The sequence below is a fragment of the Pezoporus flaviventris genome, unplaced genomic scaffold (genome assembly GCF_033815535.1).
Source record: "Pezoporus flaviventris isolate CSIRO_AGI_PZ_B2104156 unplaced genomic scaffold, CSIRO_AGI_Pfla_v1 ptg000012l, whole genome shotgun sequence".
NCBI lineage: Eukaryota > Metazoa > Chordata > Aves > Psittaciformes > Psittacidae > Pezoporus > Pezoporus flaviventris.
The window spans coordinates 393,699-421,330 of record NW_026892560.1 but is presented as its reverse complement, the minus strand read 5'-3'; the positions used below and the strand labels follow the sequence as shown (position 1 = coordinate 421,330).

General features: G+C 53.1%; 1 protein-coding gene across 4 annotated transcripts in view; it reads left to right on the top strand.

The window, feature by feature from the left end:
* Positions 1-20,645, top strand: part of PLCB2 (phospholipase C beta 2) — a 44,443-nt gene extending 23,798 nt beyond the window's left edge. The window contains exons 12-32 of one of the 4 annotated variants that reach the window (XM_061450970.1): positions 1,015-1,097; positions 1,485-1,569; positions 2,812-2,983; positions 3,596-3,693; positions 4,816-4,912; positions 5,780-5,864; positions 6,370-6,494; positions 7,469-7,623; positions 8,044-8,208; positions 9,523-9,622; positions 10,103-10,207; positions 11,158-11,243; positions 11,341-11,434; positions 11,940-11,993; positions 13,968-14,178; positions 14,362-14,530; positions 16,529-16,605; positions 18,242-18,337; positions 18,802-18,859; positions 19,217-19,303; positions 19,878-20,645. In XM_061450970.1, the coding sequence (XP_061306954.1) occupies positions 1,015-1,097; positions 1,485-1,569; positions 2,812-2,983; positions 3,596-3,693; positions 4,816-4,912; positions 5,780-5,864; positions 6,370-6,494; positions 7,469-7,623; positions 8,044-8,208; positions 9,523-9,622; positions 10,103-10,207; positions 11,158-11,243; positions 11,341-11,434; positions 11,940-11,993; positions 13,968-14,178; positions 14,362-14,530; positions 16,529-16,605; positions 18,242-18,337; positions 18,802-18,859; positions 19,217-19,303; positions 19,878-20,150 (2,475 nt within the window). In that variant the 3' untranslated portion in view covers positions 20,151-20,645. Of the gene's footprint in view, positions 1-1,014; positions 1,098-1,484; positions 1,570-2,811; positions 2,984-3,595; positions 3,694-4,815; positions 4,913-5,779; positions 5,865-6,369; positions 6,495-7,468; positions 7,624-8,043; positions 8,284-8,349; positions 8,465-9,522; positions 9,623-10,102; positions 10,208-11,157; positions 11,244-11,340; positions 11,435-11,939; positions 11,994-13,967; positions 14,179-14,341; positions 14,531-16,528; positions 16,606-18,241; positions 18,338-18,801; positions 18,860-19,216; positions 19,304-19,877 lie in introns of those variants that run through there. The other 3 variants (XM_061450971.1, XR_009742946.1, XM_061450972.1) reach the window with 3 other exon arrangements.
* Positions 20,646-27,632: the final 6,987 nt, after the last annotated feature.

Sequence of the window (27,632 nt, the reverse complement as noted above, 5' to 3'; positions counted from 1 at the left end):
TCCCCACCTCCTGCAGCAGCACTGCTGCCTTTGCACAGCAGCTCACTGCAGGTAGGAGACATAATGGCAGCTGGAGGTGCTGTAATTGCAGAGTTCTGCTGCAGCATGTGAGTGTTCCTCCAGGAAATGAGAGCCTGTTAACACAGCGTGTGCCCAGGGATTAGTTTTACATAACATGGGGATCGTGCCCTCCACCTCTCCCTTTCCTGCCATTGCCTCTGGCCTTTTAGTAGCTTTTTCTGTAGCTTCTCCTCCCCTGAGCCTTGCAGGGTTCTGTGATAGGGAATCTGTGTGGTCCATGGAGCAGCTGTGGCTGTGCTAAGACTCTCTCAGTGCTAAGATCAACCAGGACTTGGGGGACCAAGGGGGACTGTAATTGCAAAGGAGCAAATGACACTTTTCACCATGTCAGTTGGATAGCACAAGGAGAGAAAATGGGGGGAAAATCTGTGGCAGTTTAACAGGGAAACATGGTTGTTTTTTCTTACACCATTAATGCTGAGAAGGTTTCCATGGTGTTTGCAATTGGAATGTCAGTGCTGCTGGTTATGAACATCCCAGTTTTCCCTGCTGCTAGACAGAAGGATTTTATAAGTGGGTGACATGATAGAAAAGGGCAGGTTCACTGGTAAGTTTAAAGAGGGTTTGAAGCAGTTTGATGAGGGACTGCAGACACCTTTCTCTAGCAATTCAAAGTGCATGTGGCAGTGACTTGTCACTGGCAAGACGCTTTCACATTCCTTTATGTGTACACTGAACTCTAAAACTTATACTCCTACATCTTCAGCTTCATTTTCTATGCAGTCTGTTGAGTTTAGGTGCATGTTGTGTCCTCTGGAGCTGGAATACAGGCAGGTAGGAAAAAAATACTTCCCACCTTCTTACTGGGAGAAGTTACTTTAACGAGAAGCCCTTGACAGTGATCAGTTTGGAGTCTCTTCAGTGGGAGCTGAGCTGCATTCCTCTGTTACTAACCAGTGCTCATCTTTTCTCTGCCCATTGCCTCTCATTCAGGACGCCATTGAGGCCATTGCAGAAAGTGCTTTTAAAACATCTCTCTACCCTGTCATCCTGTCCTTTGAGAACCACGTGGACTCGTGAGTATCCGGTGACCGGGAGAGCTGTGTTCTTCTTGTCCAGAGCACAAAGTGTGCAGGCAAGAGCTGCTGGGTTTGTGAGTGCCTGAGATCTGAAACATCACTGGAGGTTTCTCAAGCAAGTGGAGGTGGGGCAGAGCTGAAAGATGAGCCCGGAGCTGCAGAGTGAGAGTGACCACACTTGTGCAGCCTTCTAGCTTGGGATGGCAGAGTATGGACAAATGGGAGTCAGCCTGGGAAGGGACTTTAAGGCCTGCATAGTGAGTGAGGGCAAGAGATGATTTCCTGGGTAGCATACATGGGTCTTGGGATGGTTGTTCATGTTAAGGTCTGGATTTGGGCATCTCTTTTCCTGTTCACTCCTGATTTGATCTCTTTGTTCATCAGGCCCAAGCAGCAGGCGAAGATGGCTGAGTACTGCAGAACTATATTTGGAGATATGCTGCTGACAGAGCCACTGGAGAAATACCCAGTAAGTGAAGCTGGGGAGGGAGGTTTAGTGGAGAGGTCTTTCTGAAGGAATCAGCCACTCCTGGGGCTAGGAGGGTGCATACAGGGAGAGTGAAAGAGAAGATGATGCTATGGACAAATAAGCTTGGTTCATAGGGGTAAGCAAATAGTAAGTGGATGGAAGATCTCTCAGTCACAGAGGTTTTCCTAAGCACTTGCTGGCTCTGCTCTTGTTTAACACTGTGACTTCAGTGACTTGGGAAACTGGGCTCTAGGTAGCCAAGTGTATTTCTGTATATGGTACTGTTTCGGATCTCTGCCAGCACTTGCTTTGGAACGAAACAGGAACAAGGGCTTAGCAGCATTTCAGGCTCTTCCTACCAATGCTTCTCACTTCCTACTTCCACCCTGGAAATATTCCCTTTCAGGCACAGGCAGGACAGTGACACACAAAGCTTTGTGCTCAGAATAGCTGAGTAAATGTCCTGATCTGCTTGACCCTGGTTGTCAGCTTACTTGTACAACAGGTATTTCTGTGGACACAGTGACCTCCTTGGTGGTCCCCATGCCCATTGCTGCTCCAGCTGCCTTGTGAATGCACGTGCATTTACAAATACCAGGCAGTGCCCGTGTTTTAAAGCACTGAGATCAAAAGAAGAGCTGAAAAGAAGCAGTGGGCAAAGCAGCAGTTGCCACTGCCCAGACCCAGGTCCTTGTCCAGGCAACAGGGAGAAACAGGGGCCGTGTGTGGGGAGAAGCAGTTCAGGGCATTGGCTGAGTCTTGTTGCTGTCTGTAGAGGGAGTGTGGGTCTGGAAGCAGAGTCTGAGTCACACGTCCTTGTCTTGAGCCACCTCCTCTGGGATCCTCTTCAGATCTGCTGCAGGCAGAGGGTTTGAATATGGGCTGAGTGCTGATCCAGGCCTGAGGCTCTGGGATAATGAGAGAAGTAGGTGGCATGTGAAAGCCAGAGGTGTGTGGATGCTTCAGGCCATGTAGATGGGGTTTTAGCTGAGGCGCAGGATAGGTGGCTGGGAACAGGCTGGTGTCTGTAGGTAGCAGATGTGTAAGGTGCAAAATGCTGCTCTGGAATAAAAGGTGAAGTCTTAAAACAAATCTGCATATAGTGGGATGGATGGAGAAAATAAAGCGTACAGTGGGTGAGAGATGGGTCCATGCACCAGTAAATGGCCATAGGAATGGTACTGGGAGGGACAGGAGAGGTGAGTGTTTGAACCCTTTGTGAGGAAAGGTGATCTGTTGCAGCTGAAGCCAGGAGTTCCTCTGCCAAGTCCTAAGGATCTCTTAGGGAAGATCCTGATTAAGAACAAAAAGAACCAATCTGTATGTGGGAAGAGGCAGAACTCTTTGAAGAAAGGGAGGAATGTGGAACCAGAAATCATCGAGCTGCCAACCCCTACGGATGCTGAAGATACTGGTATGTCTGAAGGGGACTAGTATAGCTAGATGAGCAAGTCTGGCCCACTGGAGACCTTCCAAACCACCAGCACTAGCTTGAGGCAAGCGAGTGCTAGTCATTAATTCACTCATCACAAGAAGCAGCACAAGCTTGGAAGAGAAATTAAATCCTCAGAATATTTTCAAACACTTCAACCAAAATAGACAACCCACTTGTGCCCTGCCCATCAGTCAGCTCTTTTGCCTACTGAGCCATATGGCTCCATGAGTCATTCATTGATACACACTCCTTTGATGGAAGGGAAGCAGCTTTTACTGCTTGTAGCTCTCTCATGAGCACAAATTCACCATGGCCTAGTTCTTCACTGTGAGCTTCTTGAAGGTTTATTGAACCTTCAGCCCCACTCTTCTCCCTTCCTCAAGCCTGTCACCTCTTGGGCTCAGGGCACTTGTGGTAGAGCAGTGAATTTTCAGTCCCTGTCATGGTAGGAGCACATGAAGTCCATGGTTCTTCCACTTACTGCTCCTGGTGATTGTGAGGGTTTGCAGAGCTCTCCATGGCCAGCAATCTGCAATGTCTTGTCTCAATGCGCTGCTGTGGGTGCTGCTGATGTGGGCTGTGTGTGCTCAGTCTGGGCAGGTGATGTGGCTGAAGAGGAACCAGAGGAAGAGGATGAACATCTCGGAAACCTGGATGAAGAGGAAATTAAAAAGATGCAGTCGGATGAGGTACTGTCACTGCTGGTTCTGTCCCTGTTCGGGGTTTGCCTGGGTCTTTATCTAGCCTCAAGTTTTCTCTAGGGCCTCACCATATCCATAGAATCCCAGAGTGGTTTGGATTTGAAGGGGCCTTAAAGCTCCTCCATTTCCAACCCCGTGCCACAGGCAGGGACCCCTTCCACTGGAGCAGCTTGCTCTAAGCCCCTGTGTCCAACCTGGCCTTGAGCACTGCCAGGGATGGGGCAGCCACAGCTTCTCTGGGCACCCTGTGCCAGCGCCTCAGCACCCTCCCAGGGAAGAGCTTCTGCCTAAGAGCTCATCTCAGTCTCCCCTCGGGCAGGTTCAAGCCATTCCCCTTGGCCTGTCCCTACAGGCCCTTGTCCCAAGCCCCTCTCCAGCTTTCCTGCAGCCCCTTTAGGCACTGGAGCTGCTCTAAGGTCTCCCCAGAGCATCCTCCAGGCTGAACCAGCCCAGCTTTCTCAGCTTGTCTTTATAGGAACTGAATAGAGATGAACCCAAAATGTAAAGGAGAACGAGCTGTGCTATGATCAATCCTTCCTCCATGCAAGAAGATTTTTGCAGGAGAAACTGAATAAGAGAAATTACATTGCAAGCACAGGGTATGGCAGAAGAGTTAGACTCTGCCTTTGATATTCTGCATGATATGAAGGTAGTCATTTGCCTTCGGGGTGTTTGGAGAGGCTTAGCCTTAGTCTGATAAAAGTTGTTACCGAAACCTGAAGTGCTGCTGCTGAAGGGGAAATGTGATCAGCATCCCTTGAATAAAAACTCCATTTCCATCTCCCTGGGGCCACTCAGAGAGGAGGGAAAGCAACGTCCCTGTTTGTCCCACACTTGATGCTTTGAGAGGTTAAGGAGTGCCTGGGCTTCTCACACACTGACTGATGCCTCTCACTGTGCCTCAGTGTCAGCTTTTGCCAAGCTCCTGGAACTCTGTGCCCCTGGCTATGCTGCTCACAATGCAGCTGCAGGACCAGAAAGCCAAAGCCTGATCAAAGTGCCCTGATCAGAGCAGGCACTGGAGCTGTCTGTGAAGCCCAGGTGGGGTTTGCTGCACCTCCAGGCGAGGTCTCTTCATCTGCTGTCTCTTGGATGTTGTTTTGTCCCCAGGGCACTGCTGGTTTGGAAGTGACAGCCTATGAGGAAATGTCCAGCCTGGTCAACTACATCCAGCCCATCAAGTTTGACTCCTTTGAAGTCTCTGCCCGTAAGTCAGAGTGAATCCTTTCAGAATGCCAAGTATCTGCATTCCACCAGGAGAGCAGTGCTTTCAGCTGCTCTTCCACCTGCCTTTGGGACTTGCCTTCACCCACTTCCTGTTGTGTTCAGTCTCTCTCACAATGTGCATGGTCTCAAACAGTTCCCTTCTGCTCTCCTCCCTGTAGTAAGGTATTGGTACGGAGAAGACAGGGAGATGTCAGATAGTGCTCCCAGTTATACAAGTGAGAATGAAAAGCAGCAGCGTAGAAGCCAGTGTCATCTCTGAGCTTGCTTTGCTGCTTCTGGGGGCAGGATTGAGCCCAGCATTCCTTAATATATATGCCTGGCCTCCCTCTTCTGTGGGGATTGGACACAGAAACGTGTGAAACACTGAAAATGCACTCCATTTCTGGGCACAGAATGGGTTCTTCTGAACACTTCCCACATTTGGGTCTGGCTTTGAGTGAGCTGATTTGATTGACGAAGAAAGAAAAGAAAAAGAAGAAAATAGGAGAGTGAAGAAAGGGAAACCTGACAAAATAAAGAGCTTTGAATATTTGGATTATTGGGACTAAAACCCCAGGCAGGAGCTGTTCTCTAAATGTCACTGACATCCAGACAGAGATGGGCACAGTGATTGCCAGTTAAGCGTTGGGAACCCATCCTGTCCTGCACTACAGAAGCACTGTCTCCCTGGTAAACATAAATCACCTTTTATCACCTATTCTTCAGTCCCTTTTCAAGGGACCAGGGAAAGGGAAATTGCCTTGGTAGAAAATGGATGAGGACAAGGGCTGCGTGGGTCCACTGATCCTCACACATGGGAAGGGGCTGGGAATGCCTTTCTCCTGGATGCTTTTTGATCTGTTTCCAGAGAAGAACCGGAGTTATGTCATCTCCTCCTTCACGGAGCTGAAGGCTTATGATCTCCTGACCAAGTTCCCCGTGCAGTTTGTGGAGTATCCTTTTGGCAGCCTTTGTCCAGAGCAGTTGGTGGTACGGGGTGTGAGGAGTAACCTGAAGCTTGGGTAAGGCTGAGGCATCTCCAGCTAGTTGGCGAGTTCAGCACCTTGTAAACCATTCATCAGAGATACAAAGCGTGCAGGTGGGATCTTCCAGGGGGGCTTGGAAGCTCTCCAGAGGGGTTCTTGACAGGATGCATAGGGCTGTAGTGAACACCACGGCTGCCAGATGCTTGTCCTTAAGTGGAAAGGGTATGGGAGAGGAGCCTGATGTTGCCAGGGCCTCTCTCACTTCTTGTCTGGAAGGCTGTGGGCATTTGGTAGCAGAACTTCATAGGATCATAGAACAGTTAGGGTTGGAAAAGCCCTTAAGATCATCCAGTTCCAACCCCCCTGCCATGGGCAGGGACACCTCCCACTTAGTTCTCATAGCCTGGATACACGAGGTAGCCCCGGTGTGCACACGGAGGGCTCAGACTTGTTTCCAATAGCACATCTGTAGATACAACAAGCGGCAGATGAGCCGGATTTACCCCAAAGGCACCCGGATGGACTCCTCCAATTACATGCCCCAGATGTTCTGGAACGTGGGCTGTCAGATGGTGGCACTCAACTTCCAGACCATGGGTGAGTGTCACATTGTCCCCCAGCCCTGAGGGGTGAGGCTCTGTGCGCGTTCACTGGCTCTTCCTTTGCTGCTCTCTCCGTGTGTGTGTTTATTCCATGGGCCTTCTCCAGAGTGATGCTCATCTTTGAATCCATCTCCCACAGGCCAAAAGCACTTTTCTAGGCCCAGCACACACCTGTCTGCATACACACAGACAGGGGCTTGCTGTCACTCAGTGCCTGGGTACCATCTCTGGCTGTCCTGTCACATGGTGTCAGACTAAACTACTGTGCACAAATCCATCACAGGCTGCCACTTCCCTAAGCTGCTTCCTCTTTTGCCAGGCAGGGGCAGCGCTCCACCTGGCTGCAGGGCTGGCCTCTCTATGCTATTGTTTCCTGGGCAGGGAAGAAGAGCCTTTCCCTTGCTGCACAACCAGCATGAGAAGGGAAGAAAAGCCTCCAGAGAATGCTATCCTTTACCCCTCTTTCTTCCTCAGAGGGGTAGAGAGAGAGTGTAGGAGACTAGCTGTAGGGTCGGGAGGAGAAAAAGCAAAGCCACTTTAAAAGGGAGAGGGTGAAAGGCTGGCTCTGAAGAGGGCATTGTATTGGAGACAGGCACAGAAACCACCAGGCAGTGTTCTCAAAGCAGTGGCAGAGGAGAAGATGGATTGAGAGGAGGCCCAGAAGGAGCAGGGGGGCTCAGACAACTGTTTACTTCACACCAGAAACAGTGGGTACTTCAGAGGAGGCTTTAATTTAGTTCTGCCCAAGACTTGGGGTGCAATTACAAGCAAAGCACTCTCCTTTCTTACAGCAGCTGCTGTAATATCTTTCCCTGGAGGGTGCTGAGAGGCTGTAATTAGTTTCTGGAATTGATTTGCGAGCCTTTGGCTCGCAGGGGCTGTAACAGCATCCTTCAGCTCGCTCATAGCACACGAGCACCTGAGGAGGTCCCACAGAGATGTTTCTCACTGTGTTCCTCTGCGTCTCAGATGGCCCCATGCAGCAGAACATGGCTCTGTTTGAGTTCAATGGCCAGTGTGGGTATCTGCTCAAGCATGAGTTCATGCGGCGGGCAGACAAGCAGTTCGACCCCTTCTCCGTGGACCGCATTGACGTGGTGGTGGCCAGTACCCTCTCAGTCACGGCAAGTACAGACCACGGGGCAGCCCCTGCCCTGCCAGCCAGCTCCTGGCACCACGAGCACCAACTGGCATCTCTGTCCCCACTGTTGTATTACCCAGTAGGGTTCTTAGTGGCAAATGAACCTGGGGAGTCCTGTGGGAGCGGGTTTCCATGGCAACCCCCAGGCTTTTCACTGCTTCAGATTAATCATAATCGCATGAAAATGAAAAATCAGCATCTGCTCCCCTGCAGAAGCCAAAGCTGTGATGATGGGGAGGGAGGGAGGAGGCTGGAGGAAGTGCCGAAGCAAGGAACATGGGTGGAAGCTGCTGCTGCAGGAAAGGTGTTTTGGGGTGGGAGGGTGACCCTAGGGTGCACGTGGGGGTGGTTGAGCTCTTCCGTTCCCTTCAGCAGCTGCTCACTGTGTTTCTGCTCGTCGTAGATACTCTCTGGTCAGTTCCTCTCTGACCGCAGCGTGAAGACGTACGTGGAAGTGGAGCTCTTTGGGTTGCCAAAGGACACGAAGCGCAAGTACAGAACCAAGCTGACCTCCACGGCCAACTCCATTAACCCTGTGTGGAAAGAGGAGGCTTTTGTTTTCGAAAAGGTAACAACACTTGGTTGGAATTTAGACAGAGAATCCCTAAAGATCCTGTTGGACGCGAGCACTGCCTCTTGAGAGGTCAGTGACAACGGAATCCAAGCAGCAGTATCCAAACCAGCTCCCCATGGCTATCTCCCCGGACAGACAAGGGGCAGCTGGAACATTCCTGGAAATCACAGGCACCAAAAGCCTCCTGTTTGTGGTGCACTTCGGGCTGAGCTGACTGATGGAGCCCCAGGAACTGAATGTCTGTGGTTAAACTGTAAAGGGGAAACACAAACTAGAGAAGTGATGGCACCAGTGGGAGGTTGGCGGTGGTGCCAGGATATGGCAGACTGCTCTGTTGGTCCACAAGAATTCCATAGTCACCGATCCACCTACAGTTAAGATAAAGGTCATGAGAGTGTTTGGCCTTTCTGCAGCAGGTCACAAAGGCAAAACACACGTTACAGGATTCATCTCTGTTAAGCACACTGAAATGGCAGCAGGTATCTGCAGGCTGTTGGGAAGTGGCAGATAAATATTATCCTCATTTCAGGAAACACTTTTCAGGCTTCAGTTCTGGCAGAATAATCCTTAGTTTCTGTCATGTCGGAATGGGGGAGGAGGGAGACAGGAGCCCTTATGGCAAAGTTTCCATGTTTGCCAAATTGGCCTTCAGAGTTCATTCCCTCCCCTGGGGAATTGCTTCCTGGAAGCTGTGGTTTGGAGGGTTTGTTGCCCTGTTGAGGTAACTGCCCTCCTGTGATCCTGAGCAGCCTCTCCTCTGGGAAGCCCCTGTTTTGTGGAGCTTGGGGCTGTTCAGTGTGGAGAAGAGAAGGCTCAGGGAGGACGTGATGGCTGCCTCCAAGTGCCTGAGAGGAGGATGGAGCCAGGAGGGGCTGGGCTCTGCTCCCAAGGAGCAAGGGATGGGACAAGAGGAAATGGTCTCAAGCTGCACCAGGGCAGGTTTAGATGGAGCTGAGGAACAATTCCTGCCCCAGAGGGTGCTCAGGCATTGGAACAGGCTGCCCAGGGCAGGGGCCCTGCAAGTGCTCACAAACCCTATAGACAAGGCCCTCAGTGCCATGGGTCAGTGGTGGCCTTGGCAGTGCTGGGCAATGGTTGGGTTTGATGAGCTTGAAGGGCTTTTCCAACCTGGTGGATTCTCTGATTCTAATTTCTAAGACTTCACTTGTGTCTGTGAGAAACTGTAGCTTTGGATGCATGACACTGGTTTGCTGGAAGGAGGAGAGAGTAAGGTCCTACTTAGCGAAGCTAATATGCTGTTTGAGGTGGAGGTGAGGGCGCTGGTGACTTCCTCTGTTTTTCCCTTAGATCATGATGCCCGAGTTGGCATCTCTCAGAATTGTGGCCTGGGAGGAAGGAGGGAAGTTCATTGGTCACCGCATCATTCCCGTCATTGCAGTGCACTCAGGTAAGTTTTGTGGAGGTTCCTTCGGCTTTTGTGCCCTGAGACCCATCCTCTGGAGGCTGAAAGGAAGCCACAAGCATCTTTTCTTATCAAACATTTCAGGTTAGGTAGAAGGCAGAAGCTCTTCCCTGGGAGGGTGCTGAGGCGCTGGCACAGGGTGCCCAGAGAAGCTGTGGCTGCCCCATCCCTGGCAGTGCTCAAGGCCAGGTTGGACACAGGGGCTTGGAGCAAGCTGCTCCAGTGGAAGGGGTCCCTGCCCATGGCAAGGTTTGGGACTGGATGGGCTTTAAGGCCCCTTCCAACCCAAACCAGGCTGTGGCTCTATGATTTGTATGTTTTGCTACTTAATCACCATTCCTGGAGGCAGTAGAGCCTTCAAATTCGTCCTGTTACAGCCTTGGCTTAATTCCATGATGTGTTCACCATGCCCTCCTGGGTTTGTGCTGGAGCATCCAACTCACCTCTTCTGCTCTCTGTTCTCAGGCTATCACCACATCTGTCTCCGCAGCGAGAGCAACATGCCCCTCACCATGCCCTCCCTGTTCGTGTACCTGGAGATCAAGGACTACGTTCCTGATGCTTGGGCAGGTAGAATGCACATGGGGGGTGCTCTGGCTTTGGCCAAACTGGGATCCAGAAGTGCTTTTCCAGCCTGGGGGGGGGTGTGTGTGTGTGTGCTTTCCTGCTGCACCCTTAATTCCTTGTCAGGATGGGCCTTGAGTTGGTGCCAGCATCCTGTCACACCCTTGCTTTCACCAGAAGCACGTGGGTCCCATATGGACTGAGGCACACATGCCTGATGTGCAGTGCTCACATAAGGGGCTCCGGGTCAGTCTTTTTATTGCTTCTACTCAGAGGCAGAGAGAGGTCCCTGTGAGTAAAGAGTTGACAACTATCAGGGACTGGCAACAGTAGGGGTTTAGGGAGCATAGGAGCGTTCTTCTGCCCTGTTTGAAGAGCAGGAGGTGCTTCCTCACACTGAGATTCAGGGATCTTCCTTTAAAAAGGGGATATTCAAACAGTGAGAGGTGAATCGGAAAAGAAGCCCCACTGGAGGTGAACAGCAAAGCCTTTAAACAGTTGTGCACAAAGCCATGCAGAATGTAATAGAAATTCTTGTGAGAACTGCTCCTGTTTAGTCTCTCTTCTCTGTGTTCATACAAATGAACCTTATTTATGGGAAAAACCCCATTAAATTGATGGTTTAAACACATGCTCCTAAAACAGACCAGGTTTATACAGACTGGACTGGAACTGGAGCAGGGAGCTGTGCAGGTTAGGAAAGTCTTGACCTGGCTTTGGAGTCTGGGAGCAGTGTGCACTTTTCACCTTCATGCAGCTGCCCTGAGCATCAGTCGTGAGCTGTCCCCTCAGAATGGGACTGAAAACACTCCCATCCCTTGGTCCAAATAGAGACTGCAAAACTTCCCTTCTCCACCATTTCCTGTCCTTGGCCAGAAGGGAGCCAGAAGGCAAAGGAAATCGGATTACAGTGAGTTGTGTGATAATCCAAGCAAAGATTTCCTCCTTGTTTCTAGATCTGACTATTGCTCTCTCCAACCCCATCAAGTTCTTCAGCCTGCAAGACAAGAGATCAGTAAAGTTGAAAGATGGCTCAGTGGAGGTGAGTTTTACCACGTTCTGTCACTGACTCTAAAACACGTCCCATGGCTCCAGCCTGGAATAACTGAGCTTTGATTTACTTCTGATCTTTGTTTTAGAGGCTGGGCGCACAGAGGAACGCGTCTGCTGAAATGAATGGGATGCCAGACTCCAGTGGGAAATTCAGCCTGCCTCATTCCAACGGGCCTGCAGGTAAAGCTGTGGGTGTGGGCTGAGCTGAAAGCAAAAGGGAAGCTCTGCACCCTACCGTACCCTTAGATGGGCTCCTTCTCTTCACATGTGTGTTACAGTACTTGATAACTCATCAGTTATTTCTTCCATATGTATCAAGGGATTCGTGTCCTTTCAAATGTGTTGGTATCAAAACAAATCAGTTTTCTCCTGTTTCAGACCAGAACACCCTTCTCACCTGGTCAAAGCAGCCTTACACGTGCCAAATCCTCACCAGCAACGTTCAGCCTAACACACAGCAAATGCCCTTTATCTCTGGCAAGGCAGAGAAGCCTGTTCCCTTTCTGCTGTGCCTGTTAACACAAGCACAAGTGTTCCCAAGCACTTAATCATCTCAGCAGCTTAATTAATGCCTTTGTGTTCACACCAACATCCTACATGTGGCCCATGTTCTTGGTGAGCTCGTACCCTGCCTGTTTTCAACCTGAAGATCCCAGATGAACAGGAACCTCTTTTGTGATTCCAGGAGCAGCAGCATTTGCCAAGGATGAGAACGTGGTGGAGGTGCTGCAGATGGCAGGTAACTGCTCGTGCTGTTCACGTGGGCTGAGGCCCTGTCAGGCATCTTATATTCCCCCTCTGCCCAGTTTCTCACTGGGATATGATAGAGATGAAGCCTGCTTGCGAATAGATCAGACCTGAGCCACCCCTGCCTGTGGCAGGCAGCACTGCACACACAGCACAGGAACCTCTGGGCTCAGGGAGCTGGTTCCCTGCCCGCGGCACCATTTAGGTGTTTGACAAGTGCCATGGTGTGTGCTCAGCACCAGGCTGGGATGGAGCTCACAGCAGGTCTCAGGGGAGCAGAGGCTTGGAGTTGTGGCCCACAGCTTAGGCAAGCTGGGCCACTGTCACCTGCGTGGGTAGGGCAGGGGAGCTTTTAGCCCTCTGAGGGCACTGGCTGCAGCAGGACTGCAGCAGGGCAGCTTCATAGCAGGGGAGGAGGCTGGAGCTGCCACGTGAGTTCTGCTCTGGCCGGGTTTGATGGGTCCTTTACTGAGGAGCTGACTAAAGCAGAGGTGATGTGGCCACATGGAGCCCTCAGCACACGTGCGCCCTTTGTAGTAAGTGGTGTTCACCCGCTTTGCATAGAATCATACAATAGTTAGGGTTGGAAAGGACCTTAAGATCATCCAGTTCCAACCCCCTGCCATGGGCAGGGACACCTCACACTAAACCATGGCACCCAAGGCTCTGTCCAACCTGGTCTTGAACACTGCCAGGGATGGAGCATTCACAACCTCCCTGGGCAACCCATTCCAGTGCCTCAGCACCCTCACAGGAAAGAATTTCCTCCTTAGATCCAATCTAAACTTCCCCTGTTTCAGTTTGAACCCGTTACCCCTTGTCCTGTCACTGCAGTCCCTAATGAAGAGTCCCTCCCCAGCATCCCTATAGGCCCCCTTCAGATACTGGAAGCTGCTCTGAGGTCTCCCCGCAGCCTTCTCTTCTCCAGGCTGAACAGCCCCAACTTCGTCAGCCTGTCTTCATCCAGGAGGTGCTCCAGCCCCTGAGCATCCTCGTGGCCTCCTCTGGACTTGTTCCAACAGTTCCATGTCCTTTTTATGTTGAGGACACCAGAGCTGCGTGTTAGTGCAGTGGGACACAAACCAATACAAACAGCTAGTAACCAGTGTGCCACAAAGCTGAACCAAAGGCACAGGAGCAAACTGCTGCACTCAGGACATGCTGCCAAGTAACTGTTGTGTACATTGCGTTTTGTTCTTAACAGTTACTCCTAAAGAAAACATTCCCCAGGACAGGCTGTGGTTGCTGTAGCTCGGGTAAGAGGCATCACAAGGGATGGAGGCACAGAGGGCTCTGGTTTGGGAGCAGACTCCTCGCATTCCAGCAGTACCCTTCCCTGTCCTCAGCATCAGCCCCGGAGCAGGAGCTGACCCAGCCCAGCGCTGAGCTGCAGAGACAACCCCCGAGTGCTGTTCAGTTTTACATCTTCCAAGCAAAAAGAACCCCCTGAGCAGACAACTCCCTGTGGCCTTTGTGCCCCAGATAAGCTCATCTGCCTGGCATGCTGCTGCCAGATAACCCGTTCCCCACCAGTTCCAGGCGTCGTCCCCCTCACTTCCATTCACCTCAAAAGCCCTTTTGTTTGTTCCTCACAACTGCAGAAATGTGACCTGGAATGGGATGAAAGTGCCTGCCATTAACTCAGCTCTGCAGAAAAATCAGCAAGGAAATAACAAAGCTCTTCCCTTATCATTGGAGCTGCCACTGCCTTGGCAGTTGGGATGCTTGGAATTGTGGGAAGGGCTGCAGGGCATCAGACAGAGAGTGGCACATCACCTCCAGGGCTTCCTCTGGCCAAAAGGCAGCAGTTCTTGTGGCCACCCCCAAGCCACACGTCCCCCAGATGGAGACCTGAGCTCCATGTGGTGCTGAACAAAGGCAGTGCTGGAAAAGCCTGGGTGACCCCATCACAACAGGTACAGACACGCTGCAGGAGAGAAAACAGGCTCTTGCCTTTGTGTTTTAGAGCCAGAGACAGCCAGCCTCACCGAACTGCAGCAGATGAAGCTCTTCCTCAAGCTGCTGAAGAAGCAGGAGAAGGAGCTGAGGGAGCTGGAGAGGAAAGGAAGTAAAAGGAGGGAGGAGCTGCTGCAGAAATACTCTGTGCTCTTCTCAGAGTCTGCCTGCTACGGAGGCAAGAAAAGGATGGTGCACAACAGGAAAACCCTGAAGAAGAGGTAAGGGCCTGGCCAAGAGGACCAGGGGCTCCCCTTCTCTGGGGGTAGCATGGGGTGGTGCAGGCAGCCCCATCTCCCTGGGCTTACGGAGTGCTCCCAGTGTTCCCACTGCGGGGCGGGCAGGAAGGGCAGGATTGCACCCGCAGCTCTGGAAGCAGCACAGCCGCTGTATCTGTTCTGCAGGAGCTTGACAGGAGGTGATGCTGGTACCTGTGCAGATCCTATAGACACAGCAGAGAGTGCTGACAGCCAAGCTGTGGAGCTGAGGGAGCGGCTGGAGATGGACCTCGTGCTCCTGGGGGAGGAACACCACGAGGGCATCCGAAGGAAGAAGGAGCAGCACGCCGCAGAGGTAAGGGCCACGGTGGCAGTAGATGACATAGCCTGGGAGAGCCCCTGCCTGAAACCCAAGTTCTTCACTAGACCATGAGCTTGGAAATGTGGCCTCAGGGCAGGAAACACCCCTCAGAGCAAGGGTCAGGGCTGTGTGAGGGGAGGGAGGGTGGAGGTAGCGGTGCTTGTTTGTTAGAAGCTATGAAAGTCCAGCACAAACACTTGTATAGGTTGCAATTGAAAAGGAATTGAGGACTGCCCTGGAGCACACCAGGCTCCATCTGCTTCAGCTCTCCTGATAGCTCAGCTTGGCTTGAACGTGGTGTTTACTGGCTTCATGCACCCCAGGTGCCACCTCCAGGAGCAGGGTGCGTGGGGCTGTACCAGCTTCTCACAGCTCCCTGCTTGATGCTGTGCCCTCAGAGCTCAGGTGGCACACGAGTGCGTGTTGGAGCCCTGCAGGTTCACTGGGGACACACAGTGGGGACAGCTACACTCACCACTGTCACTCGGCCAGGACAGGGGACACAGAGCAGCCCCACAGTACCTATGGTGCTAAGAAAATGAAAGCCTTGTGAGGGACTGTACTCATAGAACCACCCCACAGCAGCACCAGCAGGGCAGGATCTCCTTCCTCTTCAACTCTGGGAAGGGTTTTGGCGTTTGACTCAGTGGAAGCCATAGAATCATAGAATCATAGAACAGTCAGGGTTGGAAAGGACCTTAAGATCATCCAGTTCCAACCCCCTGCCATGGGCAGGGACACCTCACACTAAACCATGGCACCCAAGGCCTTGTCCAACCTGGCCTTGAACACTGCCAGGGATGGAGCATTCACAACCTCCCTGGGCAACCCATTCCAGTGCCTCAGCACCCTCACAGGAAAGAATTTCCTCCTTAGATCCAATCTAAACTTCCCCTGTTTCAGTTTGAACCCGTTACCCCTTGTCCTGTCACTGCAGTCCCTAATGAAGAGTCCCTCCCCAGCATCCCTATAGGCCCCTTTCAGATACTGGAAGTGAGTGTCCATGTAAGGAGTCCTGCAAGTGCATCAGTGCCCTCCCCACCTTAAGCAAACACCAGCAAGAGACACGGTAAGGCCTGGAGGCAACGTGCTGTCCAGGAGGTGGTGGTGACAAACAGAGTGTACACCCTCTGTCCCCAGGGGAGGGCGATGATCCAGGACTGGGAGGCCTTTTCCTATCGGTATTTTCCAGAGCAGTTTGCATCACGTGTGTGAAATCCAAAGTTCCCTGGTGCACTTTGGCTTGCCAAGCACCTTGCAAGCTGTCTGCAGGACTGGCTGCTCCAGCCTGTCCCACCCCTGAGGGGAGACAAAACCTGCCTCTGGAGCAGTCACTTACCTGGAAGGAGGCTCATCACCAGAGAGAAGCTGAAGGAATGAAACATTCTTGTCTCAAACTCTCAAAGACTGAGGTTTAGTGAGAAGGAAATCACAGCCTCACAGAGCAGCAGCCAGGGGCTCCCCCTGAGGCAGCAGTGCAGGGCTGACCACACTGACCTGCAGGAGCAGGAGGAGACACGAGGCACAAGTCCCATCCTCTTGCTGCAGCCCCTCTTGTTTAGAAGGTAACTGCTGTTCCCCACCTACCCCCAAGCACAGTGAATCCAGTGCTGCCTCCTGCAACACAGAGCTGGGAAGCTGTCCATGGGGATAACCTGGAATGTGTGACATGGCTCACGGAGCTCTGGTGTTCCCTGTGTGCACGGCTGAACTCACCACTGTGGTGCACAGGCTTGCACAAAGCTTCAGGGATGAGCTGGCCCTGCACCTCAGTGTAGGGAGGGCTGAGGCTGAGCTGGTGGGATGAGATCTGGATGATGAGCCTTGGGTGCCATGGTTTAGTGTGAGGTGTCCCTGCCCATGGCAGGGGGGGTGGAACTGGATGAGCTTAAGGTCCCTTCCAACCCAAACTGTTCCATGGTTCTATGATTCTGTGTGCTGCAGCCCAGCTTGGTTGGTTTGGTTCTGATCTTGTGTTCATCCCTTGACCAGCAAGTCACCAAGATAACAGAGCTGGCCCGAGAGAAGCAGACAGCAGAGCTGAAGGCACTGAAGGAGACATCAGAAAGGTAAAGTTAGGATTTGGGTAACAAATTGCTAATGGATGGCTCTGGTCTGGGGTTGCTTTTGCTGCTACCTCTCACAGCATTGGACTACAGCCAGGGAGTGAATACAGGGCAAGAGAAACAGCTCTTGACATGGGTTAGTCAAGATGCCCAGCCTTGGCAGTGCTGGGGAACGGTTGGACTGGATGAGCTTAAAGCTCTTTTCCAACCTGGTTGGTCCTGATTCTGCTTTGGTGAGAAGTGGAGGCAGGAGGATGTGACACAGGGTCTCACAGTTGCCCAGAGGCAAGAAGCCAGCTCTTGTCATCTCCAGAACGGTGGTCCTGCCACCAGGCACAAACAGGACACGAGTTCAAGCTGCAGGAAGGAGCCTTGACTAAGTCAGTAAGAGCTGCTGGGCACTGGGTGCTGCCCCTGCTGCAGTCGGTGCATCACATCACACATAATCCCTTCCAGGCACTGATGAGCTCAGGCTCCTGAGTGAATTGAGCATCTTGGCTTCAGTACTTGAATGAAGTGGCAGAATCAACTCACCAGTCTCTAGGCAGGCGTTTATCCAGTTGTTCTTGTAATAACTTTGTCCTGAAGCTAAATCCTCACTCACTCCTCCTGCCCATTGTATCCTCTCTCGGTCTTTAGCTGCTAACTCAGCCACAACTTCCCCTTTTCATGTCCCCCACCAAGACAGACTCTTGCTCAGCTATCAGCACATGCAGACAAGACGAAGAGAAACAGGTTGAGTAGCTGGTTAATGGTTTGCTCACCATACAATGGCCTTTGCTCCAGTCACAGCTCCAGCTGGCTGCGAGGAGCTGCAGCAGGATTTAAAGCTCTTGAGCAACGGGCAATAAAAAAGGCAGTTAAATTGAGACTGAATAAATAATGGAGGGAATAATGTGAATGGAAGAAGTCAGCCATGGGTCAGTGGTGCCTGGGCTGAGCTCTGGCACCAGGGAAGATCCTGAGCCTTCAGAGAGCAAGCAGGGGGTGGCAGATAGCAGTGAGGAGGCATTCCTGCATGGAAGCAGTGCAGTGGGGCTCAGCCTGGGGAGCAGATGCTAGAGGGGGATGTGCCACAGGTGTGTAAACCCATGACTGCTGTGGAGAAGAACAGGGAAGTGATTACTCGCTGCTTCTCAGAAGACCAATGTGGGCACCACAGTGAGCTTCTCCCTATGGGTGCTCTTGTGCCACGCAGCAGAGTTCAGTTCTTGGCCTCTCAGAGCAGGGAGCTTTGGAGTCCAAAAGGAAAACTGAACTGGAGCCATTCATGGCAGAGAAATGCAGAGGCTGGAGGAGGAACTGGGAGGGTGGAGGAGGGAAAAATGTTTGTGGTTTCTGCTTTGCAAGTCCCATCCCACAGCTCATGCACCTCTCTGCTGGCTTCAGGTGCTTGGCTCAGCTCTGCCAACCATGGAGCTCCTTCACCCTGTTTGCTTCAGCAGTGTCAGCACTTCCAGCAGGCTTCTTGCTGCTCCAGAGCAGCCCAGTGCAGGGACACAGCCCAGTTCCATGGCACGTGCCTCCTCCTGGCCCGCTCTCTGCAGCACCCTCACTCAGACTGGGCTTTTCTGAGAGCACCCACTGGGGCTGCTTTGGTCTCAGGGTTGTACCCAGGCCTCCTCCCTTCTCTCCCCAGCAACATCAAGGACATTAAGAAGAGGCTGGAGGCAAAGAGAGTGGAGCGAATCCAGACCATGATGAGGAATACCAGTGACAAGGCAGCTCAGGAGAGGTACTGGGGGTGCTGGTACTGAGCTGTGGCTGTGCAGGACATGAGCTGGCCTGCCCCAGACACATGATGTGCTGTTACAATGCAATAATACCCTGCTGCTGAGCCTGTGTCATCAAGTACTGCACAGCTGTGACAGCTTCACCTCCTCTAGGTGCAGGGGAGGGCACGGCACCTCCTGTGCTTCCAGCTCACAGCAAGGTCCTTCTGCTGTCTGGTAACTGGAGGACAGCATTTTGCACCCAGTCACTTGGCTTATGTCTTCAGTTTGAACTGAAGGGTGTTACTTCCCTGTGTTCAATTACAGCAGCCTCTCCGTGTGGGAGGAGGCTGAGAGGGTAACTCACCTGTGCTGGGTGGGCAGAGCAGCCCTGGCCTCGTCTGTGGTGCTTTTGAGGACTGATAGACAGGTTTTGGGTAAAGAGAACAGATGGGTTTTGGTGCCTGAGCATTTCCTTTTTTTAAAGGTTGAAGAAAGAAATCAACAACTCCCACATTCAGGAAGTGGTGCAGACCATCAAGCTGGTGAGTTTGGCCCTGGCTCTCTGTTCTCTGTGCAGTGGGGGTGCCTCATGTCCAGCATCTGTGGGGCTCCCAGAGCCTGAGTTCTTCCGAGGCATTTAAATGCCATTATATAGGCTCTGAGGGCCTCAGGCTGCCAAAGAGCAGCTGAAGGCAGCTGCTCCCCTTAACTAAACCACAGGTCTGTGAGGGTGTGGAGAGTCCTTGGGAGCCAGCAGACACTGCTCAGGCCTGGGAAGGAGGGAGTGGCAGTGTGGCACGGGCTCTGCAAGCCTGGGACTTGCTGCTGCAAAGCTTTTGCTTAGAGAAGCTTAAATTCGAGGTGGGGGGGTGTGTGTGTGTGATTTGTTCTTGTGAAAGGTGACAGAGAAGACAGCCAGGTACCAGCAGAAACTGGAGGAGAAGCAGGCGGATAACCTGAGGACAATCAAGGCGAAGGAAGGCCAGGTAAAGGCAAAGAGGGAGCTCGGTAAACGCAGCACAGTGCAGGGATCAGCCCTCCCGGAGCATCAATCCCTGCGCTCATCCCCCACGCCCACTTCACCCACCCCTCAGACTGCTGAGGAGGTGAATGACTGAGGAGGTGGCTCTGCGGGAGCCGCACTGCTGGAAGTCAGAGGTGCTGCACCCCTGCGCCAGCGTTCAGCTCATCATACGAACCCCTGCATTTAAAGAGTGATGGGAATGAGTCTCTGGAGGAGACGAGTCTCATCCCTGAGCTCTCACAGCGCAGACATTCCCGTTCTTCCCAGGCTGATGGGAGCAGGCAGGCTCAGCCCATCAAGCTGCAGCGCCCATCACGATGTTATAAAGCAGGAGTCCTCCCCACTCTCACCTTTGGGGACGCCAGGGATTGCCTGGGGCTGCAGGCAAAGCATTCTGAACAGGTTGAGACCAACCTGTGCGGCACCAGCGTCTCACCAGCCCCTTGGTCTCCTCCCTCAGAGCAGGTTTTTGTACCCTCCTCAGCCTCCCATCTGCTCAGCCTCAGTGTCTGGAGGTAACTGAGGTCTCTTTGCAGCTCCAGCAGGAGGCACGGGCTGAGTATGAGGAGAAGCTGAAGAGTCTGAACACGGAGGTGCAGGAGATGGTGAAGAGCTACGTGAAAGCTGGTTTTCCTGGGGAGCCAGAGCCGCCGAAGGAGCCAGTTCAGAGCGTTCCCGAGGCAGAGCAAGGCTCTACACAACAACGGGAAGAAAAGGCTCCAGTGGGAGAGGTGTCGAGGCTGACAACAGCCGCACCTGGGCCCCCCCGAGCTGAAGCAGAGGTTGAGATTGAAGAAAGTGTACTGTGAGAGACACTTCCCTCACTTACCCTGCCGGGTCAGGGTTCCTGGAGGAGTTAAAGACCAGCTTCACAAAGTACTGCTGTGCCTTCCCTCTCTGGGGAGCCCCTGAAGTCCTTCAGGAGAGGGAGTCTTTAACCCAGCCATAGGAGAGAAATGGGTGAGACCAGGGTCTAAACCAGGAGCATCTTCCATCCTCTTGTCAGTACAATCTTTGCCCTTTGAGACAGCACCAGAGCTGTGCTCCTCTCCCCAGAGCTGTAGGTGTCTTCACCTGAAGTCCCCCTCACTCCTGAGCTTGTCCTTCGGGTTTCTGGCTGCTGGAAAAGTGAGCTGAGTCAGGGCAAACCTATGGCAGATGGTGATTGATCTGCAAGAGCAGTTACACCTGGAACCTGCACTGCCAACGCATGAAGTGCTGCTAGAGGAAACAAAGCCAGCTCAAGTGGGTCTGAGGGACACGATGCTCCGAGCCTGGTCTGGCACCGTGCTGTTGCCATGATACTGGAATTAGGGACTGTACATTTCTGACTTATTTATTTTCTAAACCAATAAAGCAATGCATTTCTTAACCATCTGCTCACCTTTGGGTAGCTGCAGTTAGTGGGGAGGGGCACGAGTCCCACCTGGTGCCCAGCGCACCCATGGGTCAGGAGGGATGTTGGGTACCCAAGTTCTCCATCATCTGTGCTCCCAGTTCTCAAATACAGCTATTAAATACCCAGTGAGAGGTCTCAGACACAGCATCCCTCTCACACACTCTCCTCTGCACTACTTCATTCCATTCCTTACTGTGTGTAATACCCAGATCAGCACAGCCCATTACCCACAGTCCAGATGCTGCTCCCGATCCCCCTCATCATGGGTGACGTTGCCTCACTCTAACACAGCAGCTGCCTCCTGCTCTGGAGCACAGGTCAGAAGTGCCCTCAACAGGGGTCAAAGCTCCTCATGGTGATGATTTCACACGGGTAAAGCCCAGGCAGAGCAGCAGGGCCTGCCCCAGGGATGTTTTCACTCCTCTCTGCCCCGACACCATCACCCAAAGATCCCATTTCACAGGGCCAGGGTCCGGCCCTAACAGCAGTTGCAGTGACTGCAAGGATGCTCCCTTCCTCCACACAGCACAGGACAGGAGGAATACTCTGAGCCAGGTCTGGCACATTCGGTCTCCCCACCGGGCTGCTCCCACCTACAGCACTGGCACAACCTGCAGCCCATCTAGCACAGAGCACCACCACTGCAGCCCCTTCCCTCCAGCCTGTACCCAGCACTGCCTCTCCCAAAGCCCCATTCCCTCTATCTCCAGCCCCCAGCCCCTCTCCTCACTGCCTGTGCCAGCTCTCCAGCAGCACCCTTTGGTAGGAGCCCCCATGCTGCCTGTGAGCACTCCGGGCTCACCTCAACCCAGCGCTCACCTTTTCTGCCCTCCTCAGCTCTCTCTGCACCACCTCCAGTCAGATCATCACCCCCCGGCAGCCTTTGGGCTGTACAAACAGGTTGGCCAAAGCAAGGGCTGAAGCAGTGCCAGAGTAAAGCTCTCTTCCCAAGGCTCTTTTATAGGTGTGGGCACTTCAGGAAGCAATCACAGCTCAGCTCTAGGAGGACACAGAGGAGAAAACTGCCTTCGGCGCATGGGATTCATGGTGGCAATACCCTCTGAGGGCTGGAGCTTGCGGCAGGAAACACCCCAGGACGACTCGTAGCCTTTCCCCCCCAGCAGCTGCTGTTGTGCAGCCCTTAAACAAAGCCCTGGCCCAGCTCTAGCAGATTTGGGCAGAACTGCACGGCAAACGGGTGGAACGTTTCACCCAGAGTCCATCTCCGTGCCCAAACCTCATCTTCCAAGTGTGCTGCTCCGAGCGCATGCAGAGGAGTCACTGTAACCAAAGCCCCATCTCGGAGGGGCAGAGCCCATGTTCTGCATCCCCACGGCTCCCTCCGAAGGGAAGCAGCCTCCAGGTGCCTCCTCTGTCCCCACACAAACTGCGGTGCCGCCTGTGGAAGAGGAGCCGTGGACAGAAGGAACTCGTGGCACGGAACCGGCCGTGCTGCAGGGTAACGGAGCCCCCCCCCGAGGCGCCGGGGCTCACCGCCAGCACCAGGGCTTGGTCACGTACCTGCTCGGGAGCAGAAATGCCAGCACTGATCTTCCAGCACTGCTGCTTCCCACAGAACGCAGACATCCTTAAAGAGCATAGCAGCTTCCAGTGTCTGAAGGGGGCCTATAGGGATGCTGGGGAGGGACTCTTCATTAGGGACTGGAGCGACAGGACAAGGGGTAACGGGTTCAAACTGAAACAGGGGAAGTTTAGATTGGATCTAAGGAGGAAATTCTTTCCTGTGAGGGTGCTGAGGCACTGGAATGGGTTGCCCAGGGAGGTTGTGAATGCTCCATCCCTGGCAGTGTTCAAGGCCAGGTTGGACAGAGCCTTGGGTGCCATGGTTTAGTGTGAGGTGTCCCTGCCCATGGCAGGGGGTTGGAACTGGATGATCTTGGGGTCCTTTCCAACCCTGACTGCTCTATGATTCCATGATCTTCCAACATACAGAGGCCTTCCAGTAGCTGAAAGGGGCTACAAAGGTGCTGGAGAGGGACTCTGTGTCAGGACCTGCAGGGACAGGCCAAGGGGAATGGCTTGAACCTGCCCGAGGGGAGACTGAGCTGAGCTCTTAGGCAGAAGCTCTTCCCTGGGAGGGTGCTGAGGCGCTGGCACAGGGTGCCCAGAGAAGCTGTGGCTGCCCCATCCCTGGCAGTGTTCAAGGCCAGGTTGGACACAGGGGCTTGGAGCAAGCTGCTCCAGTGGAAGGGGTCCCTGCCCGTGGAAGGGGTTGGAGCTGGGTGAGCTTTAAGCTCCCTTCCAACCCAAACCATTCCATGATTCCATCTCTTCCCATGGCTGTGCTTTACTTCCCATAGGATACTTGCTGACCACAGGGTGATCTGGCAGCTGGATCAGACAGGACCCTGTAACAAGGCTGTTACAACATACAGAAACCGAAGTGAACAGGACAACGACAGTGCCTGGTCACGCCTGGAGCAGCACCAGGGTCAGGCACAACCTCAGGTCCTTCCCACGTTTTCTTCTTTCATCTGCCACGTCCTAAAGCTCACTCTCCACCACCTCATTCTCTTGCCCCAAATGCTTCTGTTCTTGAGCCCCAACTTGTACTATGTTCTTAAAACCATAAAGGACTCCGAGCACAAACACCAGGCACTGGCCCTGGAGGACTGGGCTGGGGACTGTCTGACACAAGAGCATTGCTAACAAAGAGCAGGTGAGCTCTGTTCTGATTCCGGGGAGGAGAACTGAGCACTGGCAGAGAGGGAAACTCCTTCTAAAACCCCCATAGGCAGCCATTGCCACCCTTGGGTGAGAAGCTCAGGCCAGGGGAAAGCTTCCCCTTGGTGCCTCGTACCAATCCAGTGGGAACTGGTGGGAGTGGGAACATCCATGCCACTGAGATCACAGCTCTCCCCTGGGCCTGACTTGCTGTTGGCCCCTTTGGCATCACCGGGATCTTTACAGACACAATGGAAGCCTGGAGGTCATTGCTAAAGCAAAGCAGCTTGCTGCAGTGAATAGAATCATAGAATAGTCAGGGTTGGAAAGGACCTTAAGATCATCCAGTTCCAACCCCCTGCCGTGGGCAGGGACACCTCACACTAAACCATGGCACCCAAGGCTCTGTCCAACCTGGCCTTGAACACTGCCAGGGATGGAGCATTCACAACCTCCCTGGGCAACCCATTCCAGTGCCTCAGCACCCTCACAGGAAAGAATTTCCTCCTTAGATCCAATCTAAACTTCCCCTGTTTCAGTTTGAACCCGTTACCCCTTGTCCTGTCACTACAGTCCCTAATGAAGAGTCCCTCCCCAGCATCCCTATAGGCCCCCTTCAGACACTGGAAGCTGCTCTGAGGTCTCCCCGCAGCCTTCTCTTCTCCAGGCTGAACAGCCCCAACTTTCTCAGCCTGTCTTCATACAGGAGGTGCTCCAGCCCCTGAGCATCCTCGTGGCCTCCTCTGGCCTTGTTCCAACAGTTCCATGTCCTTTTTATGTTGAGGACACCAGAACTGCACACAATGCTCCAGGTGAGGTCTCACAAGAGCAGAGCAGAGGGGCAGGATCACCTCCTTCGACAGATGCAGATCGCTGTGAATGGGATGCTGCCAACCAAACCCTGAGAGGCAAATCCCCACAAAACGCACGTGGCTGTTGCTGTAGCTTTGTTTCCATCATCACTCCCAAGGCAGTCAGGGACTTAGAAGCCTTTGATGGCTCCTCACTGATGCCTGGCCGTGCTTTCCTCCTTTGTAAGCAGTAACTCATTCCCCTCCAGTCTGTGCAACCACGACGCCTGAGCCTTTAGGTGAGGAATGGTCAATGGGGACAGTTCTCTGCTCCCTTCCCTGCCGTTGGAGGAAACCTTGCCTTCATTCGTTCAGCTGCCGCTCTGCTGTACCAGGAGCTGCTTTACATATTCCTACACACCGTAGCCAGGTGAGAGCTACAGCTCGGGCTCAGTTTGTCCTGAACGCACCACAATTACCTTCCACCTCCATTAATAAAGATAAGCAATGCACACGCAACCATTGCTACACACGCTGCAGCTACTGTATTTCAGAGCCCTCTCCCTGCCCCTCACATACCCCCCCATGGGCAAGAGTCCCTACTTGTTATTGCCCCATCTATAGACTGGGCAGAACGGTGCCTCCAGGCTGCAGGGGAAGCGCAGGCTCCTGCTCAGCGGGTGGAACAATGAGAAGTCAGGAGGCTCATTTGATGCAGGGCCCTTCTGTGAGCACTGCTTAAAAGATGGGAGCCTCCGGAGGCAGACTGGGGCTGTTCCGAGATAGAGGGGCCAATAAACTGCTGCGGCGGGCAGCAGAGAGCCCTGGCGCCAGGAGAGGGCTGCGGCAGCGGGCAGGAGCCCCGAGAGCTGCGGGGCCGAGGGAAGGGAACGTAAAAGGGGAGGATGCCGGTGAAACTCGTCCCGAACCAACAGAGCCCCCGAGTGCGAGCTTGCTGGAAGCGGGTACGCGAAGAAACGCGGAGCGGGAGCGCCCCTGGAGCAGGCTCTGAGCTCCGCAGGGCAGGGGCTGCCTTTTGCTGGGCGCTTGGGTACCGCTCAGTCCCGCCACCTCTCCCTCCCGAGTGCGCTGCGCTGCGGATCACAGCCCCGCTCCGCTCCTCCTGCCTGCCTGCTCCTGGGGAAGGAGCTGCTGGCCCTGGAGATGCATCCTCAGTCTTTTCCCTGATCTAAGCTTATCTCAGGCTTTGGGGTTGAAGCCCATGATGATGTGCCGTGCACGGACTGTGAAGAGAGAAACACAAGAGGCAGGTGTTTGGCGGTACGTTGGGATGGAGACTTTCTGCATCCTTCACTAATACGATGATGAGGTTTAAGACTTCGTAAGCTATTTGAATGCAGGGCCCTGGCTGGGCTCGCTCAGGCTTGAGCCAAGGTGTAAACCAGTGTTAAATGTTAAACCCGTCACCCCTGCCTCCAAGAGCTGTTTGTTTCAGGCTCCTGCTACAGCCCCTTCTTGCTTTAAAAGCCACATAACCACAGAACAGACAAGTCAGCCCAACCTCGGAGGTTCCCACTTGATGATCTTAAAGGTCTTTTCCAGCCTGGTTGGTTCTGTGATTCCCTTCACAGCTCTGAAGTACAGACGTATTTTAAAGCATCTCAGCACCGCAACAGGGTTATGAATAAATCAAGATCTACTTTAATTTAAAACACGAGTGCAAAGGATTCACAACTACAGGCGAGCAGGGTCCTTTGTTTCAAATTAGAAATCTTCTCAAAGCCCTGCTCTTTGGCATTAAAAAAAAAGCAGATATCTGGAATACAGAAACATTTTACATCAAAACCTTCCAGTGCAGCTAAAGAGGAGCCAGATGAATTCATTCCAACCAACTTCATCAGCCCCAAACGCAGACATCCAGTCTAGACAAACCAGCCCCATCCCTGTACTGGCCACAGGCAGAGTGGTGGGAGAGACAGCGATGGTCCCTCAGCGGGTATCTGGGCTAGCAGAGATGAGCCACCTCTGAGGTGCTCCCCTCACCACGGTCTATAGAGCCAAGCTGTGTGCCTCGCAGACTGGGTGCCCTCCGTTTGCTGGCTGGCAGCAGTGCAGATGAATTCCACCCCAAATTACTTCAAGTAATCAACCGCGGCTTCAATTCTGAAGCAGGATCTGTAACCGGAGTCAGGAGCAGAGGACAGAGCTTAGGGACATCCTCTGCGACTCCGAGGTTTAGTTTGAGACACAACAACTGCCCCAGGAATAACTTGAATCCCAGTAAATCTGTATCCTCCAAAGAGGATCCGAGCTCCACGTGTAAGGTTACACTCTTGAGACCTCACAACACCACGCACCGTTACTGAACAACGTCACGTCCTGACCTCGAGCCCGACGACCCTTGGCTAGCTCACTGATCAGAAGGGGTATCATACCAAACAGCTACATCTATTGGAAAAGAGCTAAAAGAGCAGTTTCGACAGCCGGTAACCTTCCAAATGCGGCGGCAAGGGGGATGGTGGGGAAGGGGCACACCAAGAACGGAACATAGAGCAAAGGATTCTCGGCTCCCCGTTGTCTGCAGTAGCGAGGGGGGAGACAGAGGCTCCAAAAAGCACCTCATGTGAACACAAAACTCCCTCGCGGGGTGCGCAGGAGAGCTGAAACTTTTCCATTCAGTCTCCTTGAGCATCCTTAAGGTGCTCCCCAGTGACTGTCCCTGGGTAAGGGCTGGGAGAGAAAGCAAACACAGGAACCAGCTCGCACAGCTCCCCCCCCAGTCCAAGCAGCACTTGGAGGTGTTGCACATAGCGACCTTCCAACCACGAGCTCCTGGTGGTAGGAAGCCCTGTTGTCAGAGTCTGCGTTGAAGCCTGCATCCGAGGGTTCCCCCCTCCAAAAGTTAACGATCATGAAATGGATTCGGGATTGACCACTAAACCACACCTATTCCTCAAAAGAGAAGCACGGTGATGCAAGAAAGCCATTTAGAAACAAAGGTACACGTATCACATCTGCTCCTTAGGAATGTGGGTACAGCTTTGGAGGGCCACATCTCACGCAAGGAAAGGAAAATCATCTGCCAAAAGGTCTCGGAGGCGAAAACCTGTCAAGTCCTGGGGCGTTGTGCGAGGGGTTCGAGGGGTCTGCGCCCCACAGGGTACAGCTGAGTCAGCTCGGGGCTCCAGTGTACAAGCAAGGAAACAAAGATCACATTTGTCACGGGGAAATACTGTTCCACGTCAGTAGTCAGCAGCCAAGGTCTGCAGGAGCCCGCAGACATCCAGACACGCAGCTTCAAGAGGCCGCTCTTCAGCAGCAGCCATCCACAAGCCATCCAACACCTGCTCGGCTCTTGAGACACACTTGCTGTCGTTCGGATGCAGTCTCTATTGATTGTCTTCAGCGAAAGAGGAGCCACGGCAGGCTGAGAATGCAAGGGCGCAATTCCCATT